The sequence below is a fragment of the Rosa chinensis genome, chromosome 7 (genome assembly GCF_002994745.2).
Source record: "Rosa chinensis cultivar Old Blush chromosome 7, RchiOBHm-V2, whole genome shotgun sequence".
NCBI classification, from domain to species: domain Eukaryota; kingdom Viridiplantae; phylum Streptophyta; class Magnoliopsida; order Rosales; family Rosaceae; genus Rosa; species Rosa chinensis.
This window is the reverse complement of record NC_037094.1, coordinates 50710645-50731638: the sequence shown is the minus strand read 5'-3', so window position 1 is coordinate 50731638 and position 20994 is coordinate 50710645. Positions and strand designations below refer to the sequence as shown.

General features: G+C 37.1%; 2 protein-coding genes and 1 long non-coding RNA gene across 3 annotated transcripts; all 3 read right to left on the bottom strand.

The window, feature by feature from the left end:
* Positions 1-7451: 7451 nt before the first annotated feature.
* Positions 7452-7881, bottom strand: LOC121050516. Its single transcript, XR_005803205.1, has 3 exons — positions 7811-7881; positions 7629-7698; positions 7452-7526 (listed from the first exon to the last, which is right to left on the bottom strand). It is a non-coding gene; the product is annotated as an uncharacterized LOC121050516 (long non-coding RNA).
* Positions 7882-10763: 2882 nt separating this feature from the next.
* Positions 10764-14855, bottom strand: LOC121050664. Its single transcript, XM_040511485.1, has 7 exons — positions 13439-14855; positions 12414-13311; positions 12198-12303; positions 11851-12096; positions 11464-11637; positions 10885-11182; positions 10764-10843 (listed from the first exon to the last, which is right to left on the bottom strand). Exons 1-7 carry the CDS (start codon positions 14853-14855, stop codon positions 10764-10766), a joined length of 3219 nt encoding a protein of 1072 aa, XP_040367419.1.
* Positions 14856-17353: 2498 nt separating this feature from the next.
* On the bottom strand, positions 17354-18454 carry LOC121050663. Its single transcript, XM_040511484.1, has 3 exons — positions 18447-18454; positions 17518-17922; positions 17354-17408 (listed from the first exon to the last, which is right to left on the bottom strand). The coding sequence occupies exons 1-3, from the start codon at positions 18452-18454 to the stop codon at positions 17372-17374; spliced, it is 450 nt and encodes a 149-aa protein (XP_040367418.1). The 3' UTR covers positions 17354-17371.
* Between the last annotated feature and the right edge of the window lie 2540 nt (positions 18455-20994).

Here is a 20994-nt window from a genome sequence, read left to right as displayed (position 1 = left end):
AAGGGGCTGAAAGTGACCTAAAACCAGCTCAACATTCATCATGTTCATGTTTCCCACCCACATAAAGAAAGCTAGATACTTTTCTCTTTTTCCTTGGATATATTTTTCTACTCCAATCTCTTTAATAGCTCATCATTACTTCCATACTCCATCTTCATGCGTTGTTTTTATTCATCATTACTTCCATCTTTTTCTTCTCTATATAAAACATCACCCATATACCACTCTAGGACATCTTTTTCTCTCTATATTCTCTACACAATCCACTATCATCTTCTCCACAAAACCTCCATCACCACCACCATCAATTCATAATCTCCATTACCACCACCACAACCTTCATCATCTTTTCCATCAACCCATTCCATTTCATAGACAAAAAGCTTCACCACTCCACCATTTCACCACTTGATCATCTCTACATCTCATATTCCATCATCAACCTTTGAAGAAGAAGGAGAGGAGTCTAGCATTACTTGAGGAATCATCATCACCATTACCATTTTCACCATGTCAATGCCTTCATGAGTTCATCTACACCATCCTCAACTTGATTATCACTAGTCCCTTCTCTATCTCTACTTTTTAGTTTGATGTTCATAAACATGTTGAAGCTTATGTATTTGATTATGAATGAGTAGTTAATTTGTTGGGGCTAGGGTTGAAAGCCCTAGCCAAACTTGTAATGAATTGATGTTTGAGTCTTATTTGGTGCATTTTCCATGATCATCTTCACATGCTAATTCAAGAAGTGAATGCTTGTATTTGAATCTAGCTAATTTGAATACTTTGCATTTGTCATTACATGAACAATGTTTAGAGAGTAGCTAGCTTTGAACATTAATAGCATGATAGCACACTAGGTGTGTATGTGAGGGTAGTGAGTTAAAATCACCTAGACCTAGGATTGGTTTGCTTGCTTGATGATCTAAACTCAAAACTTTATGCATCTAGGAGCAAGGAATTGATACTTATCCGGTAATATATAACTTGTTCTTGGGTAGTTAGTTTCGCACTTATCTGATGGGAATTGATAAAATCAAAGGAGTTTAGGCCTTAGTAGTCTTATCCGGATGCTAAGAGGGTAATTGGATACTTGGGATTGTTTTACTTATAGTTTGAATATCAATGCATGCCAGGGAGGCTACGGTGAACAACCTAAAGCTCTAACTTCCATCCAATCTATCACATCTAGTTTAGCATAGCCTAGTTTACATTTCAAGTTTTTATTGTGTATTAATTTGAGTTTACACCATCTCCAAAACCAAAAATCAAACCACTACACCATCTTGCATATATTAACCATGAACTTTGGTTCACTTGTGAGCCCTTGTTTATGACTTGTACATTTGCATATTCATCTAACACCCTTTAGGTTTTCCCTAACTAGAGTGGGTTTTCCAATCCCTTGTGTATGATATCCCATACTCACAATCCCTACACTATAACTTGGCCCTTATACTTGAGGGTGGCTAACAGCCCGTGGCCCACTGCTGAAAAGAGAGAGGAAGTGGCCCAGTTTTTCTCAAACCCAAAAACATTGCTACACACGCCTGCATCAACACGTGCGTGCGCTAGGATCGTTTTGTTTTTCTTGAAACCAAGTATGTTCTCTTTTATTTATTTAAATTCATACTCCGGTATATTTAATTGTTGATAATTATAAGTTTTGAGCATGTTTAGTTAGATAATATTGATTCTTTTAAGCATGTCTTGTTATTTATGTTTCATATGATTATCTTTAAGCATGATTATATATTTCACTGTTTATATTTTTGGAAAATTTCAAGCATGTTCTGCGAATTTTATTCACACTTATATAATTATTCCTAAGCATGCCTTTATATTATGCCATTTTATCATTCGTAAAATTTTGAGCATAATATATTATTACTGTTATTATGTGTAGCATATGTTGCGTTATATATTATTTGTGAAATTTGAGCATATCTGTAATTTATGTTAATACCTTTTATAATTGTTTTATTTGGCATGATATATATATATATATATATATATATATATATATACATATTTTATCCAGAGTGAAGCTCTGCTTTTAAATTAACGTGTGAAGTTCGAGTTTTCGGTCATTTTTCGGTCGCATATCCACATCTCGACAGTTTAGTTTTTAGGTACTACTGTATAGATCATCTATGCAAATTTCAGCTGAATTGATAATCGTTAAGGTATCTAACTCGCTTAAACCAATGGACGGACTGAATCTGTCAACCTGAACTATACTAGATTTAAAGCAGTTATCAATGCCTTAATGATCATCAATTTGGTAGAAAATTTGTAGAGATGTTCTATACACTAGTACTTAAAAACTGAACGGTCGAGATGTGGATATGCGATCGAAAAGTGACCCAAAACTTGAACTTCACACATTAATTTTAAAGCGGAGCTCCGCTCTAGATAGGATCTGTATAGACACACACACACACACATTTAGTTTTGCCATCATAATGAAAATTAATGCGCATCATAAATACATATTTACAGTGATAAAGCATTTTCATATAGCATCGAAAAATGTGACCATTACGAATCTTGGTCTTGAAATCTAATTCATATTTTTGGAAAATAATTCACATGGATGTCTTTATGATTGCGTAATTTATATCTTCTCTCTTGTTTATATAGATAGCTAATCCAACTCGACCTGAATTTGACATCTTGGACTCAGAATGACTTGAGTACCATCGTTGGGTTTCCGATATAGAAACTGCTTTTGTAGCGAAAGACTACATTGCCACCATTACTGACCCCAAAGATGATGTACCGTCTAATAAGGTGAAAGCAAATGCCTTCATGTTTCTGAGGCAACATATTGATCCTAGCCTACGCTAGGAGTACCTTCAATTGTAGACACACAAAGAACTGTGGGATGCCCTTAGAGACGTTTTGGGAACATTCATGACACTTTGCTCCTAGAATTGACCGTTCAATTGAATGAAATCCGCTGGCTTGACTACAAAAGGGTCAATGACTTCAACAAGGACATGTTGCGACTAAAGGCACGTCTCAATTTCTGTGGAAAGGAACTCACAGAAGATGATATGAGCCAGAAGACTTTTTCTACCTTTCCTACTTCAGCACTTATACTAGCGAACCAGTATAGGCTGGAGTATGACAACAAAAGAATCACAACCTTCAATAAGCTGATCAACCTACTGCAAGTGGCTGAGAGGCATAATGAGGTTCTTTTGAACAACAATGCCAAGTCTGTTGGGACAAAGAAAATTCCTGATGCTAACTATGGCAAAGAAAAAGGTGGAAAGAACCCCAAAGCATAAGGGGTTGGACGTGTTGATCCCTACTCACGTGGCAACAATGCACCACGTGGAAAGGGACATGGGGGTCGTGGTATGGGCTGTGGAGGCCCTCCCAATGTATGGTACAGAGATGGTGGTGCCGGCCCTAGTGGTCATGGAAACAAGGTGCAAAAGGCACCTAAGAACCCTTCAATCAAAAAGGAAAGAGTTGGCAATGAAACATGCTATAAGTGTGAAGTCATTAAGCATTGGTACAAGAACTGCCAAGCAAGCAACAAAGTAGTAGCCACTTACACGGGGTATAGGGAGTCTAAAGAAAAAGAGGCTCACTATATGGAAGAAGGAAGCCATGACCCAGACATCAACCTCACAGTTGTAGACTTCAATGGCAACAAGGAACTTGCTCAGTCAATGGATGCTTCAGATTTTGACTGATCTGCTTTATTTATTTTATTTTCCAAAATACAGTTTTGAAGGCATAATTCCTCATTTTTTAATTAGACTATTATTTGGTCTTAAGTTTATTTAAATAATGGTATGATGAATTAGATTTCTGAACAAGACTTTGATTTGATTATCGTTGGCTTATTAATAAATTTTAGATTTTATTCTGAAGCATTGAATTTATTCAATTTTATTTACTACACATGGTTCAAAATAGCATTATAAAGATGTAAAGCAATACATCTAGAGAAAAAAAAAATTGGGTAAAATACTGATTACTACCCTAGGGTTTGGGTCCAAAATCAATTCAGTCTTATTTGAGCCCAAAATTAAATATCTTTTTCCTGAACTTCTAATTTCATCAAGAACACCCCAGCACTTTCATTTTTGATCTAATAGGTCCAATTTATTAGTCTTCCGACAATTGAGTCATTTAACTTGTTGATGTGGCTAATATATGGCCTATGTTTTATGATGTGGTGTTGAGATGGCTTGCATAGTCAATTTAGGAGTGAGATCCACTATTAGAAATCTATCAAATAAATAGTTTTTTAACAAATAATCTAACTATAACTTGAACCCATAACAGAATATTAACGAATTGGACCTATTAGATCAAAATTGAAAGTGCAGGGGTGTTTTTGATGAAATTAGAAGTCCAGGGATTGAATTGATTTTGGACCTAAACCACAGGGTAGTAACCAGTATTTAAAGAATGAAAAGATATCATTCTACCTAAAATAGAAATACTCTAAAGAATATGAGATATATTTTCAAATTAATTAACAATACCTACCATTTATTTGTAGGAATGAATCGAGGAGAGCTTGAGTGCTTAGTTGATAGTGGAACCACCCACACCATATTAAGGAATAGGCAATTATTCATTGAATTAATAGCCTATAATTCCTCTGTGACTACAATGATTGGATCATCACAAGTAATAAAAGGGCGAGGAACTGCCAAATTTTTGCTACCTAACGGCATAGCATTTAAAGTCACAGATGCGCTGTATGCACCAAGAGCTAATTGAACCTTGTTAAGTTTTAAAGATACTCATGCCAACGGTTATCATGTAGAAACACATTGTGAGAATGGAACTAAATACCTTTATATTACCTCTAATGAATATGGAAGGAAACACATTTTAGAGAAACTAATGAGTCAATCTAGTGGATTGTACCTCACTACTATTCGGATAATTGAATCATATGCTGTCACCGACAATGAAATGTGGGACACTAACACATACAGGTTTTGGCATGACCGCCTAGGGCACCCTGGTCGTGACATGATGATTCGTATTTTAATGAACTCACACGGACATCCCTTTTTTGGAGTGAAAAATAAAATTGGACAAAAACCTGCCACACTGCAAGGTGTCGATTCTAGTACTGCTCAAAAGCAATCATTGCCTTATGAAGTACTAGAAGCACTACCTCCCTCCCATTATGCCTCATTGACTATTTCAAAGGCACATCACTCGTTTTGTAAAGCCTTCTCTTTAGCAAAAACAGGATCGAGACATTCCTATGCTAAAGACACAAAACAAAATATTCCATTCTTACAGAGGATACAAGGAGATATATGTGGACCTATCCATCCAGAATGCAGACTATTCAAGTATTTTATGGTTCTAGTGGATGCTTCGACATGCTGGTCACATGTCGTTTTATTGTCCATAAGAAATGCTGCATTTGCAAAACTCCTAAGACAGACTATACGCTTAAGGGCTCACCACCATGATTAACCTATCAAGTCTATAAGGCTTGATAATGCTAGAGAGTTTACATCAAAAGCATATGATGATTATTGCATGTCTATTGGGATCGATGTAGAGCATCCTGTACCGCATGTGCATACACAAAATGGTCTCATAAAAGCCACCATCAAAAGGCTACAGGTGGTGGCTAGGGCACTGGTTATGCACCACTATGCCAAAAAAGCCTTCAGACGACAGATTATATCTGTCGTCTGATGAAGTAAAAATCTGTTGTCTAGGTGGCTGCCGTCTCTAAGACACTCAGACGACAGATATTATCCGTCGTTGATAAAGAACTCAGACGACAGATTCAATTTAAGGTACTGTCGTCTGAAGTACCTAATATTGAAGAATCGGGGTCTATCTGTCGTCTGAAACACTATACCACTACATATTAATGTTGTTGGAAATTCACTTCATCAACAGATTTAAACAATAACCGTCGATGTAGTTAATGTCAGACGACAGAGTTTTTATTGTTTCTGTCGTTTGATTGAACCAATATTAAGCTTAATTGATACTTCTGTTGTCTGATTTAAAGTATAACGACAGTTATATGTCGACTGATTTAATATGAAACAACATTTATTTCGTGAGTTATGTTGTTTGACATTTGTTTGGACTACAGATAATTGTGATTCTTGTGGTTAGATTTGATTTCCAACTATAGTTTTAGTTTTTTTATGTCGTTTGAATGTCACTTGGAGTATAGTCTTACTCAAATTTCTGTTGTCTGAAGTAGTATTCAATCTCATTTTTCTGTTGTTTGTTTATACTTTCAACCATTGTTTTAGTTATGTTCTGTTGTTTGAGAGTGATTAGAAGTATACTTTTATGTTGTTTGAAGTAGTTTGAAACAATAGATTAAGCACCTAATTATGTTGTCTGGGAGTTGTTTGACCTATACTTTTCTGTTGTTTGAAGTAGGTAGAAACAACATATCAGCCACATACTTCTGTTGTCTGAGAGCTCTTTGTACTCCACTTTTCTGTTGTCTGAGAGTTCTTTGAACTCCACTTTTCTGTTGTTTGAAGTAGGTAGAAACAACATATCAGGCACCTACTTCTGTTGTCTGAGAGCTCTTTGAACTCCACTTTTCTGTTGTTTGAAGTAGGTAGAAACAACATATCAGCCACCTACTTCTGTTGTCTGAGAGCTCTTTGAACTCTACTTTTATGTTGTTTGAACTTGGTAGAAACAACAGATGATCATTTGTTTATGTTGTTTCTATTTTCTTGATACAACATAAATTGTGAAACCTGCATATATATATATATCTGTTGCCTTTCAACCATTTCAACATCATTCATTTACAATCATGAAAACCATAAAATTGGATTAAAATCAGCATTCAAAATGATGCCTACGTTTCATTGCATGAACATCATCCAAAATACAATTCATAGTTCCAACTGTAAACCTAGTCAACAGTTACATAGTGATCGAGATCGAGAACCAAAAAACCATCTTATCTCGATCATTTACCTAATATTGCACTAAGTGAAAAACCTATAAGGTACTTGGTGCAAAACCTATAAGGTACAGAACGAGTAGCTAGGCAGAGAAACTGCATGCATAACATAGGTTCATATATCAACACTTTCCATCAGTTATATATAAATGCACAAAAGCAGTTCCTAGTGCTACTCATCTACCTTAAACAGAACCAATGTTAGAACTTCATAACATGATTTGACCATTCAGCTCGAACCACATCAATATCCTTCTGTGTGTAAGCAAGATTTGATTTCCTTTCCCACTGAAACAAGCAAATGCAGCAAATTATTATGGTGTAATCAAATTTCACATTATAGGTGTATTTCAGATTTTGACAAAATAAAGTTCATTAAATTTGAGAAGCAAATGCAACAAGTCCATTATATGGAAGTACTTATGATGAAATACTAATTCATCTCAGAACAAAAGCAGTTGAACATTCTTACCTTGTTAGCAAACTCCAAGTTCTTGTCCTCTACGATTTCTTTCATATAACGCAAGATGAAATAACCACAAGTGTTAGAATCAGTTTGCTCTGGAATACCCTGAAAATAATAAACTAGTATTAACCATCGCGCCGAGAAATATATCATACCATATGAGGAAGTACGACTTAATGGAGACTACAAAAATTCTAACCAACTTACAGCAAGATTCTTCCATTGGATTATTTTCCTTCCTTTCCTACCCTTTTGGGCATTGAAGATTTTAATGGAGCTTCAAAATGATGATCACAAAAATTAAAATTAGTAAGCAACAAGTTCAGTACATGAAGAAACAACATAAACTGATCAATATGGTAAAAATAATAATTGGGAAGCAGACTCACTTGTCGACAATAGCTTTCCATTCACCAGCACAAAGTCGCCTTTTTAGTGGATCCATGAAATGCACAATTTCTTCATCCGGGTTCACCACCAACAACATCCAATGAGCACTATAGAAAAAGATGTAAAATTTTCAGAAAGGATTAAGTCCATTAAATCTATACATAGAAGCTATCAACAAGACCGACATAACATGCCTAACATTGTAGTAATACTGATTACATACCCTGAGTTATATGGAACCAAAAATATCTGCCCCGGTTTCCCTAACATGTACCGATTTGACATAGACCGTGCCCGTTCAGTGGGATTTCCACACCCAATTATACCGGTGTGTGCAGGGTCGATAAAGCCAACCATATCAAGCATCTTAGACTTTTTCAGTACTCCATAAAGGTAGCTACAAATAATATTGCAATATTAAAGGGATAAAAAAAAGGCTTCTGATTATGAAGATTAAGCAGTATAGTCAATTACTAAAGATAAGAATAAGGTAATAGAAAACTGATCTGTACCTCATGTAAAAAACAATGACTCCTCCAGATACTTCCAACATGTTAGCCATGTTATAGATATCCCTTCTAAAGATGACGGCTTTCCTAGAATGACCGAAAATTTCCCCACCAAATGTTGTGTGGATTGTGGCGCCATCCATCAATCCATTCTTGACCCACATACACAAGTCCTTTACTGGTAATGGCAGATTCGTCGGCAAGTTTTCCAGGTCTTCATTGTCATCATCAAATGATTCTCTTCTTCTCTTCTTCGGATTAGCACGCGTTGTTTTCTAATTTTGTAACGATAAGACTACATGTTATCAACCCTTTTCAATATTAACATATACCACATATATGAAACAAATTTGCACATTAATTAAACATCAATAAATAAAAGATGGACTATAAATGAATTAAGAATGAGTTACTTTCTGCTCAATGGGTTTAGGGGGTGCCTCTGGTGCAGGGGTAACAACTAGCTTTCTTGGCCAAGCAACACAAGTCCCAATGGCGTCTCCGACAGTGACTATGTCAGCATCCTTCACTGGAAACGGTAACAAGGCATCATGCACAATGGTTCCAATGACTGAGACGCGCACATTGTCCTCTCCCAATAGAACCCCATGGATCTTCTGATTGCCTTCCTCAACATTAACTTGAATGATGGTACCATATGCAACAATATTCTCCACCCTATCTAATGCTAGTCCGCAATCGTTCCCATCAACCAGCTCCTATGTCAAACAATGAGCAGTTAATCATTCACTATATGAATTCCACATTTAGCGATGTTATTGTAGTTTCTAATAAAGACAGTCAAAGGAAAATGAAGTTAAGGAGAACAGAGATAAATTAAGGCAACAAAGGTGCTTACATTGTCATTATTGAAAGAATTTTTCGAAGATATGTGGACTCTAACCTCCTCTTGAATTATAGAAGTCAGTTTCTGCTTTGGTGGATCTGTAGCCACTTGCTGGTCCTCTTGAACAAATATCTTCTCATCAGCTAAAACCAACTTCTTCTTCACTGTTTTGGCCTCACCCTCCACAATGTCAATCATAATCTTCTCAGCTGGTCGGGAACAGCTCCCTTCGCCTGAACCATGTTCATTAAGTGGTGTCAATTGTTTTGGTGACTCTAGTGGCACCTCTTTCCCATCAATTTTTGCTTCCAACCTCGCAATCTTGGCTGTCCAATATGCTCTTTCCTCAGCAACTTGTCTATCTCTCTCTTGTTCCCATGCAACTCTTCCCTTAGCGAGTATACTTTCCTTCTCCTCCTCCAAAATCAACTTCACACTCTTCCTCACAGTCTCTTCCACACTTCTCTTTCTGCTTTTTGGGAGGTTAAAGTATGAAGTTGGTTTGGTGAAACCACCAACGCCTCGTACCCTCCCAGGATGCTCTGGGTTCCCCAATGCTAAGGTGAGCACATCATCTGAACCATCTGTTGTAAGCTCTCCATCAGACTCCTTTTTCTTTAACCTTTCCTGGTACAAATATATGTATATAAGCTCACTTATTAAGTAATTCACATATGAAGGACAAATATATGTGTGTATATAGCCAGTGAAGTTTCAGATAAAGACTTACAATTTTTTCTGCCGTCTTCTCCACCTCAGGTTCTTTGAAGCAGCCATTCTTATCTTGCCGTGCCTTCACCCACATCGTCGCACGATCCAGTTTCTCTAAGGGGATTGACTCGGACTATAAAAAATGAAAAATATATTAGAATTGGTAACCACAACCTCTATTCACAAAGTTCAATAAGTATCATCCAAAAACTAACCAGTTCGGCTTCTAAGTTGGCATATCCTTTACGTGCCATACGATGAGGGTACCGATTTTCCTTTCTTTTTTCTATTTGTGCATCACGCAATTCCTACAAACCAAAGCATATTTAGGCACTACATTGCACTGAACTTATACAAACCACTGATAAAATGAAATCAACATATCAAAAATGAAACCAACATATGAACTAAGTTTCCAACAGCTAACGAACCTGAAATTTTTCAGAAATCCTGTCAGCGACAAAGATATCCCAATCAGCCTTCTTAACACATCGATAATCATCCGGTGGATTTTCAAGCAATTTTAGGGGTATCCATATAAGGGATAATGTACTTGTTGGTCAATTTGCTCTTGAATTCCCTCCATTTATTTGCAGCAGAGGTAATCACCAGCTTCTTACATTCTTTAGGGATCACATATGCATCCTATGTATAAGAAAAAGAAGATTAGTTTACATCGGAAATAAGTGTGACTGAAAGCGATAAGGATTGCAATATGTTGTAAGATTTAGTTTAAATACCTGAATAGATTCCCAGATTTTCTGTTTTTCATCAGGGTCCACCTCTCTCCAATCACTAGTGACAATTGGGATCTTTGTACGTGCTAAGACACCAATGTAAGACTGCATTTCTTTGGCTGCCTTACCATAAGGTTCCCCCTTATCATTAATCTGTATAGTTAGCTTTCTCCCTCTGATGAGTCGCCTTGTAATGCGATTCATTGTCACCATCCCTCGCCTTAGCAGCTTCAAACCACCGGTTGCATCGGGATCTTCCTCATCATCACCATCCTTTGTCTTATTAGACTTAGAACTATTTCCAGACTTGGTCTTTGATACAGATTTCTTTGATACAGCCTTTGTCTTCTTCTTTGGGGATGTAGTCTTCTTCTTAGTTTCGACAACCTTCTTCTTCGAAGACACCTCCTTCTTCTTGGCAGACACAACCCTCTTCTTTGGAGACAAAGCCTTAGGTGTGGTTGACGGTCCTGCATCCTTAGAGCTAGTTCTTTTCATTTGCACAGCTTTCATCCTCAAAGCTATCGCTTTAGCGGCAGCTGCTGCTCTATTAGATGGCGCCATGATCTACAACACACATGCACATAATCTGTTAGTCACATGATAGGCAACATGACATATATAGGATGCATCACTTACAATTAAAATGACATATTAGTGAAAATCAAACACTTAGGTAATCAAGTAACAACTTGAATCAGCATATATTCCATCAACTAACAGATTAAAGTACAATAGCTAAAAGCTACAAATGGAAATGAAGCCTATACTAATATGCATACATAAGCATCAAAATCCTAAACACCATGCTACTCCCATCAGTCACGAGGCAAACTTTAATTGTCAACCCATATTCCTTCATCACCATCTCGCATATGAATGCTAGGTTGATGACCAACTACATCATCAAAGGTTTCAACTGATGGCATTGTCGGATTAAATGGAGGGAATTCCACTTCAGGGTTTTCGCACTCATCATTAGCCCCTTCGTAGTCTTTATCCGGGCACCTCACCACTACTGACTATTCAGCATTGAGGGGGTCTTCAATATAAAAAACTTGTTTCACATGTGTAGCTAAGACAAACGGATCATTTAAATGCCCTATCCTATTCAGTTTCACCAAAGTAAACCCAAGATCGTCTACTTTGACGCCCCTAGAACTCTCTACCCAATCACATTTAAACAATGGTACCCTAAATTTGTAATAGTCAACCTCCCATATTGTTTTAATTACACCGTAGAAGTCCATATCATGAGTTCTGGGCTTTCGATCCTTTGCACTTGCAACTTGCATTGCATCGGCAAGTAAAAAAACACCACTGTTCTGAACAGATTTGACATTGTCCCGCGCTTTGGTGTTGAAATCAACTCCACTGACATGGTATCCACTAAAGGTTGGTACTTCACGCCTTGGGTCGCCAGCCATCCACCTCATTGTTTCTGAAACATCATTGTCGGGAACATGCATCGCATTTGCAACCTGGTAATTGAATTATACATTAATAAAGTGCTCTAATCAAATAATTAAACTCAGAACATTCAAAATCAACATATGAATAAGCATAATCCATATGAACTTACCCTTTCCTTTAACCAATCTCCAAATGTCGCATTCTGTTTTTCCCTCAACCACCTCTCATTTTTCTTGAACTTAGGGAAAGTTAACTCCAACAGTTCCATATGCTCCCTAAGTACAAGGAAAAGGAAACTGATCAACAATATAACTGAAATGAATATATATTACAGGTATTGCTATTACAAAGGAAAAACAGTAGCATTGCATAAAGTAATACGTACTTGAAGTATGGCATGGCATCTTCAGTGTTCTGCAATACACACAGGTGTGCAAGTCGTAACTCCTTTGCAGAAACGGTCACCATGGTTGCGCCTGATAAAGGCTTGGATCCATTACACAGTCCAGATAAGCTTCTTGATGGAATTCCCACAGTGGTATCATCTTCACGAAGCATACGTTCTGAGCAAAACTCTATAGCCTCTTCAACAATGTAATTCTCAGCAATACACCCCTCAGGAAAATGGCGACTTCTCACATACCCTTTGAACACTTTCATGTACCTCTCAAACGGGTACATCCATCGAAGAAACACCGGACCACATAACTCTACTTCTCTAACAAGATGGACTGTTAAATGAATCATTACATCGAAAAACGAAGGTGGGAAGAACTTTTCAAGCAAGCAAACTGTATCAATAAGGTCAGCTTGCATCTGTTGAAGTTTTGAAACATCTATCACCTTACTACAAATTGCCTTGAAGAATAGGCAGAACCGAATAATAGCATACCTAACCGGCTTTTCTAAAACTGATCGTAATGCCACAGGGAGAAGAATCTGCATAATTGTGTGGCAATCATGTGATTTAAGACCGACGAGTCTCAAATCTTCCATTGAAACCAGATTCCTTAGGTTTGAGCATAAGCGCACAGGAACCGTCATGTTGAAAAAGGAAGAGCATAATATTTTCTTCTCATCTAGCAGCAAGTTCCAACTCGCCAAAGGCAACTTGGCCCTTTTCGGATCAGGTGTAGGCTTCAAATCAGTTCTGATGCCCATATCAACCATGTCCAAACGAGAAGCAGCTCCATCCTTGGTCTTCCCGGGAATGTTCAATAGGGTACCAAGAATAGCATCGCAGCAATTCTTCTCAATGTGCATCACATCGAGAATGTGTCTCACTGGAAGATGTTTCCAGTAATCAAGTTCAAAGAACACTGATTTTTTTTTTCCAACAAGGTCTGTTTTTCGCTTCAACACCCTTATAAGGGGTAGAAGTTTTTTTTTTCCCAAATGGTATGTTCAGACCTTCAACTCTTGACAACATCTCCTCTCCACTTAATGGTGAAGGAGCGACATCTTCCTCTATGGTATTGTCAAAAGCTGCAGCTTGCCTTCGATATGGATGATGTCTTGGCAAAAATCTGCGATGTCTCATGAATGCCATTTTGTTACTATGCTTCAACCTGTATGGTCGGGTTTCATTAACACAAACTGGACAAGCATTATATCCTTTGGTAATGCTGCCGGAGAGGTTCCCATATGCGGGAAAGTCGTTAATAGTCCAAAATAGGACTGCCTTCAGTTTGAAGGGCTCTCCTCTAAGGGCATCATACACTTCAACCCCATCCCACAGTAGTTTCAAATCATCTATCAAAGGCTGCAAATAAACGTCAATATCATTTCCCGGCTGTTTGGGTCCAGATATTAACAATGTTAACATCATGTGCTTCCTCTTCATGCATAGCCAAGGAGGAAGGTTATACGTAACAAGAATAACAGGCCAGCAAGAGTACCGGCTACTTAATGAACTGTGGGGATTAAACCCATCTGAGGAAAGGGCTAACCTAAGGTTCCTCGGTTCACTACCAAATTCTGGCCACTTTGTGTCAACTAACTTCCAAGTCGGGGAATCTACTGGATGCCTCATCATTCCATCTGTTTTCCTATCATTGGCATGCCAAGTCAAATCCTTAGCTGTCTTGGTCGATAGGAACATCCGTTTGAATCTCGGGATTGGTGGGAAGTACCACAAGACCTTCCCAGGTACCCCTTCCTTATTAGTATTGTCTCTGCCCAGTTTCCAACGTGATTCACCACATGTTGGACAACTTGTTGCTTCTGCATGCTGCCCTCTATAAAGGATGCAGTCATTTGGACAAGCATGAATCCTTTCATAGGCCATGCCCAATGTAGCAAGTGTTTTCTTAGCCTCATATAGAGACCCAGGCACCTCATTCCCTTCAGGCAACAACATGCCAATCATTATTAGCATGTCAGAATAACAAGAGTCCGTCATTCCGTGTTTTGCCTTCAAATTGAAGGTTTGTATCAAACCGTTTAACTTTGTAGTCTTAGTACAACCCGGATACAAAGGCTTATCTCCATCCTCTACAAACCTAAGAAACTCATTTGAGTCACTCGAAATCTCATCTTCTTCATCCCCTATCCCAAAATCAGCACCCATATCTACTGTTTCTGATTCACCTAAAATATCCGCATTCATGGCGGAAGGTTCTCCATGCCATTTCCATTGCTTATATCTAACATCAATACCATTAAAGTATATATGGTCCTTGATCACTCCAATAGAAAATTCATCATTGTTACAACACTTCAAACAAGGACAACATATTTTTGATATGTCGCTTGCATTTGCCAAAGCGAACTTAAGAAAGTCTTCAAGTCCTATCTTAAACTTCAATGATCTTCTATCAGCATGCATCCATGATTTATCCATCTTATATATAAACATATTACACAATTAGGAACTATATTATCACCTAGGATTGAAAGCTTAAAAACGTACATATCACTATTAAACAACTTCACCACACATATATATACACACATAGCTACATGAAGCAACATTAATTCATAAACATACAGCAGAGCTTAATTTAACATTCGAATGTAGCCACTCCATGACAAACATGAGCATCAATATTACAGAAAATTTCAATATCTCCTGACCATTCATTGTAACCAGAACTATAAAATTCCAATAATTCATGTGCTTCTAGAACAGAAAGTTCACAAAAATAAAATGAAGAACGAACTATGTGATGATTATAAATGCTTACCTCAATTTGTTTAACTCTGAGCTAAGCCAATTATCCGCTTCCAATGCTTGCCTAATGAGCCTAACTCCAAGCTTTCACTACATAGCACCAAGAGCAAAAAAAAAAACAAAAAAAAAAACATGATCAGCAATATGTAGTATAGAACAAGTTCAGATTGCACAAATAGAACAGGACAAAAAATTATGGAGGTAACAGAATAGCTTAAGGGAAAGATATATTTCTATTTGGAGATGCGTATGAAAGGGAGAGCCAACTAGAAAGTGCTGAAATGGCTTTTTTATCATAAAACAGAATGCTGAAGCATGCAAGTCTGTAAAATGATTTAAGTGCAAACCAAATGAAATGAAGCTCAACAATAACTGATGAAAGTGTATTTCATGAAATAACTTGAAAGGCAGTTCATCTATGTACATTTACAATATGACTGCTTCATGAATTTGAATCAAATCCATTGTTCATGGTGTTAAAGTAAAATTAGTTTGCACTCTGTCAATACTAAAACTTAAAAATCATAATCTCACATAAATGAAAAACACTCCAGTCTCACCAAGAAAGATAAAATGTCATGCTATAATCTTCAAGTTATAGTACTAACAAAACCACATGTCCTAAAGAAAAAAGGGGAAGGAAAAAAAAAAAAGATAAACTTTGTTTTGATTGTTATACTATTTTGTTATGTTGGTTTCGTTCAGAAACTTTATTTGTCATGGCAAGAAAAGAAGAAAAGATGTGGAGAAAATGTGAGTTCAGACTTTAACAAATACTAATTTAGACAAACTTCAAGATGAGTAACAACTCCAACATTTTGCTTATAGTTGTAAAAGTTTGAAGAAAGATAAGTGGTGTATCAATTTTTAGATTTCTCGTCCAAACTGAGAAAAGCAATTTCACCAAGCATGAGTGAATTCTGACTGCTAAAAGATACGTTGACACATTGTTGATTGATCATAAAATAATTATAAGAATAAGAATAGACACCTTAATTTGGACTAAAAACAAACAACCAAACAGAAAAAGGAGGTATTTGGGGAAGCATTTAAGATCAAAAGGACATACAAGTGTTTCAGATTCCATATCACTTCAAAATCAAAGATAAGTAAATTCGACAATGACACAACAAATGGAATGCCTATTTTTTCATTGTTTCATTTCATCGCAGTTGCTGCAAATTCACCAGAAAACATAGTGACAATTTATTGAAATTCATGTGCTTTGTATTTAAAGCCTCATACTGATTCATTCACTTCACCAATTAAAACTAAATTGGGTGAACCATGCAGAAGGATGTTACAAGAGAGAAGTAAACAAAAACTAACGATCAATTCCAGTTATTCAATAAAAGGTTCACTTACATGATGAAATATGTAGCACAAGCATTCTAGAAGAAATCTAAAATTGGCTGCTTCACCCCAGACAAACAGTACTTGGAAACAAACAGTAGCTTTTTCTCCTTGCTAACTGACTGCAAACTGCACAAAATTGATTGATTCCATTAGTCACTATCATCAATCACCATCATTTAATAAACAAGAAAATATCAATTTATCATCGGAAGAGTGAAGTAAGAAAGGATATGAAATCAGATCGATCTAGAAGTCCTTACTTGCTCCGAATTGGCTGAATGCACAAGTAGTTACACCACTTTATATAGTTGTCTAGGTACTTTAAAAATATATTTTGCACTGCAGCCTCATCCAATATCTGCGCAATACAAGGACACAAGTCACAATTTGTGATAAAAAAATTAAATCTTACAACAAATCTTCAATAACACATGGCACTATAATGAAATAACTGGAAACCTCATGAAGAGGTCCAATCAGTTCTTATGGAGAATATTGAAGTAAAATAAGATGTGTACTTTTGTTTAACCACCTTTAACAATATGAATATCATATTAAGATAGAAATTTCATTTTATGTAAACCCCCACTGAGGCCAGCACGTCAAAGACAAACTTGTCCACAAAATTTCTTGTCTTTTCCAAATTATAAAGTGCAGTATTATCATGTCATGTGTCTGAAATACATATGAAGAACTTCTTATAGATATCACTTTCGCATAGGTACCAGATGAGTAGGTAGATATAGCCATTAAAATCATGGATAGCTGGCATCAAAAATAAGATTATGGTACATGGATCCCCACCCCATCCTGAATCATGGATCCCCACCCCATCCTTCACTTCCAATAACACTAAACTCAAGCAAAAACATATATTAATTGGTAACACAACAATGCAGCCCCATCATGTACTTCTCAGTTAACTATCTCACTTAACATGGAATATTGATGACAGACTTACAAGTTCAGTTTCATCAGGAATGCGAGGACGAGTTCAAGGTCAGCAGCGACTCGGGGCTGTCGGAGGAGGAAGTCGAGAAGCGTCGGGCGGTGTACGGATGGAACGAACTGGAGAAGCACCAGGATCAGTCGATCCTGAAGCTGCTGATGGATCAGCTCAGCGACACGCTCGTCCGGGTTCTGTTGTTCGCGGCGGTTCTCTCCTTCGCTATCTATTGGTCGTCTGAGATCGGAGATCGCTCTGATCTGTTGGTCGCCTCTGATCGAAGATCGCTCTGATCTGTTGACTATTTGGGGTTTAGCTCTGATCTGGGTTCGCTCTGATCTGTTGGTCAATTGGGTTCTAGGTCGACTGCTCGAGGAGAAGGGTTCCAGGTCGACTGCTCGAGGAGAAGAAAAGAGGCGTCTGTTTTTTTAACCAAGTGTTATTAGAGAACTCGGGGTCTAGATAGCTAGGTCATTTAGTTCAGCCAAAAACGATTTTTTGTCCACACAAGGAGAAATAATTTCTCCCTTTACTCAGACAACAGATTCTGTTGTCTGAATCTTCTAAATTTTAACAAACTTGAAAAAGTTTGTTATAGTGTTGATTTTGATAACATTTAGACGACAGAAATGGTTAAATCTGTTGTCTGAATACGTTCAAAAAAATCAGACAACAGAAAAAACATCTTCTGTCGTCTGAGGGGTATGGTCTGAAGCATTTTTTGGCATAGTGCACACCAACCTACCTATATCTGCCTGGGGTTATGCAATATTGCACACAGCTTTACTTATTCGTTTCAGACCCACTGCTAGCCAACCATTTTCTGCGTACCAGTTGGTAACTGGATGTGTGCCTGACATTTCACACTTACGCATATTTGGTTGCGCAATATACACTACTACAAAAATTGAATAAGACAACGCCTCTCACACGACGCATCATACTTTTCCATTGTCTTATTGATTTTTATTTTTTCAGACGTCGTTTTTACAAAATTTGTCGTCTGATATGGACTTATGAATTAGTTCAGAAGGCGTTTAAGGACAAAACCATTGTATGACGCTTAATAAATTGAACGGCAATTTTCTCACCATGTAAATGGTGCCAAACCCCATCTCAAACCCCATCCCCCCAACATGTATTAATCATACAACAAAAAATAATAAAGTTGTGGTCTGATTAATATGTTTGGTTGAAGGAGGGAGATTTCCCACCACCATTTTTCTCTAACTCCCCAAAGAGGGAAGTCAAATTGATAGGTGACAAATCTCAAATTTGAAATAGCCACACTCAGACCACATTTTTATAAAATTCTGTTGTGCGAGTCCTTGTCTAGATTGATAAGACTTGTCCAAATCGATATAGGTTGGGCTTAAAACCCTAACACTCGAGGAAAAAAATAACAAAAAATCGAAAGCTCCTCACTATCTCGTTCTCAATACCAAAAGAAAAACCTAAAGCTCCTCCTTGTCTCGAAGCATCTCCCTAAAACCAAAACCTGCGGCCAAACCCTCGCTCTCCCAAACCCTCACTCTTACCCTCAGATTTCTAGGGTTTCAATTTTCAAATCCCCACCATCCTCCGTCTGGATCCCCAAATTTTAGATCCGCAATTTTCAATTTTCAAATCCCCCAGATCCCGCTGAAGGTTTCGGTTTGGGCTTGGAGAAAAGAAGTGCAATAATGCGTGAAGAGCCAACATAAACACGAAGGACATCTAAGACTTCTTTAAGCAGTGAACCAATAATGGTCTCTCCGGCGGCAGTCTCTCTCTGATCCATTACCACCTTTAGCGACTCGATTATGGTTTCAGGTTTCGCTTCTTTCTCACTAACCAATCCAATTTCCGACGCGTTTTGGCATTGAGTTCGTTCCACTTGGTTTTGTATACTAGTTATTGATTTTCTTGTTTGGTTGGTTTTCAGGTTAGTGAAGAATTGCTATGGGAGCTATTTGTTGAAGCCGGTCCTTGGTATGTATCTGATTATAAAGCTTGCTTTGTGTATTTAGCTGCTCTATATTCTGTCAATTGATGAAAATAAATGAAATTGAATTGATTAAGATCTGTTAAAACTACTAATGGAACTCTAATTGATTAAGATTTGTATTGCTAGCTTGATTTGGTTATGCATTCTTCATTTATCTACCTTATTTTGTTATTTTGTAGAAGGAGCTTAGGTTGGCTCTGTTCAAAATTCAAGCAGATGAAAATCTTTTTCTCGATAAGGTAAGTTCATTGAGAAAATTTTTGCCTAATTCTATATTGAATAATTGATTTATGCTAAACTTTTCTATTTGACAGGCATTCTAGCTCATCTTGATTGTTTCAAGGAATTTAGGATTGCCAATGTTAGACTAATATGTTTATAGGTAGTTGAAGTTATAGTCTTTTATAACATAACCATCTCTTTGATGCGGCTATTTTTGTTTGTCTAACTTGAAAGGGGAGGCAAAATCTTCATGATAGGGGGAGGCAAATCTTCATGATGGGAGAATCTCTCAGAAAGGGAAATAATGGTTTTACAGGAACACACGGTAAATCCATGTGCACTAAGATGATTAAAGAATCTGATAATTTCTTTAATACACACCTAGATGTGCACACCTCGTAAAATTAATTCATGACATGTACTCAATCCATTGCTTTCTTATCTGTAACTATGTGATTATGTGACCATGTGATCTTTAACTCTAGGTGAGTTATTTGAAGAAATATTCAAAAACCAAGGGGTAGAAGTGCCACTGAGGTGGGAGGATAGTGTGTATTGCAGATTGTTGCAATTCATTTCCCTTGTTTTAGTTGATATTTTTTTTTGTTCTTTGTAATGTACTTAAGTTGGTTTGGCATCTCACCCACCTTCATTTCATACCTCTGTATGCAGGTTTATTTGGAGGTTCCAAATGGCGAAGAATTGACAGTGGCACTTCTACCATCGTGCTTCAGATCACTAGATGGTGACGTCACCTTTTTTTTGCAGATATATGATGCAAGTTATCATGATTTTGTTGGCATCATCATCCTACTTATTATTAATTCTATCATCAGTTTTATAGAGGAGAACAATGCAGGCAATGTTGTTGTTGCTCTTATAGCTCAGTTGGCTCCAAAAGCGAATGTCATTCTCTTCAAACATTACTTTTAAATGATGTAGTCCAGTGTAGGTTTACATAAGAAGATGCAGCTAGATTGGTTCCTGGAAACATAATTAGCATCAAACTTGGTGACGTCGTTATAGCTGATACATGCCCTCTTGAAGGTAATCCTTTAAGATTGATCAGGTAACATGAAACAGATCATGCATGCTTAGAAAACTATGTTTATGACTCTAGTCAACAATCAAGGAATATCATATATCTATATTGATGATGCCTCGATATTATATATCTAAAGTATACCATTTCTGAACTTGATGTTCTCTCTATCACTTGTAGTCTGCTCTATCACTTGCAAGATCAACATGCAAACAAGGAGAACTTTAAGGATTTGTTATTG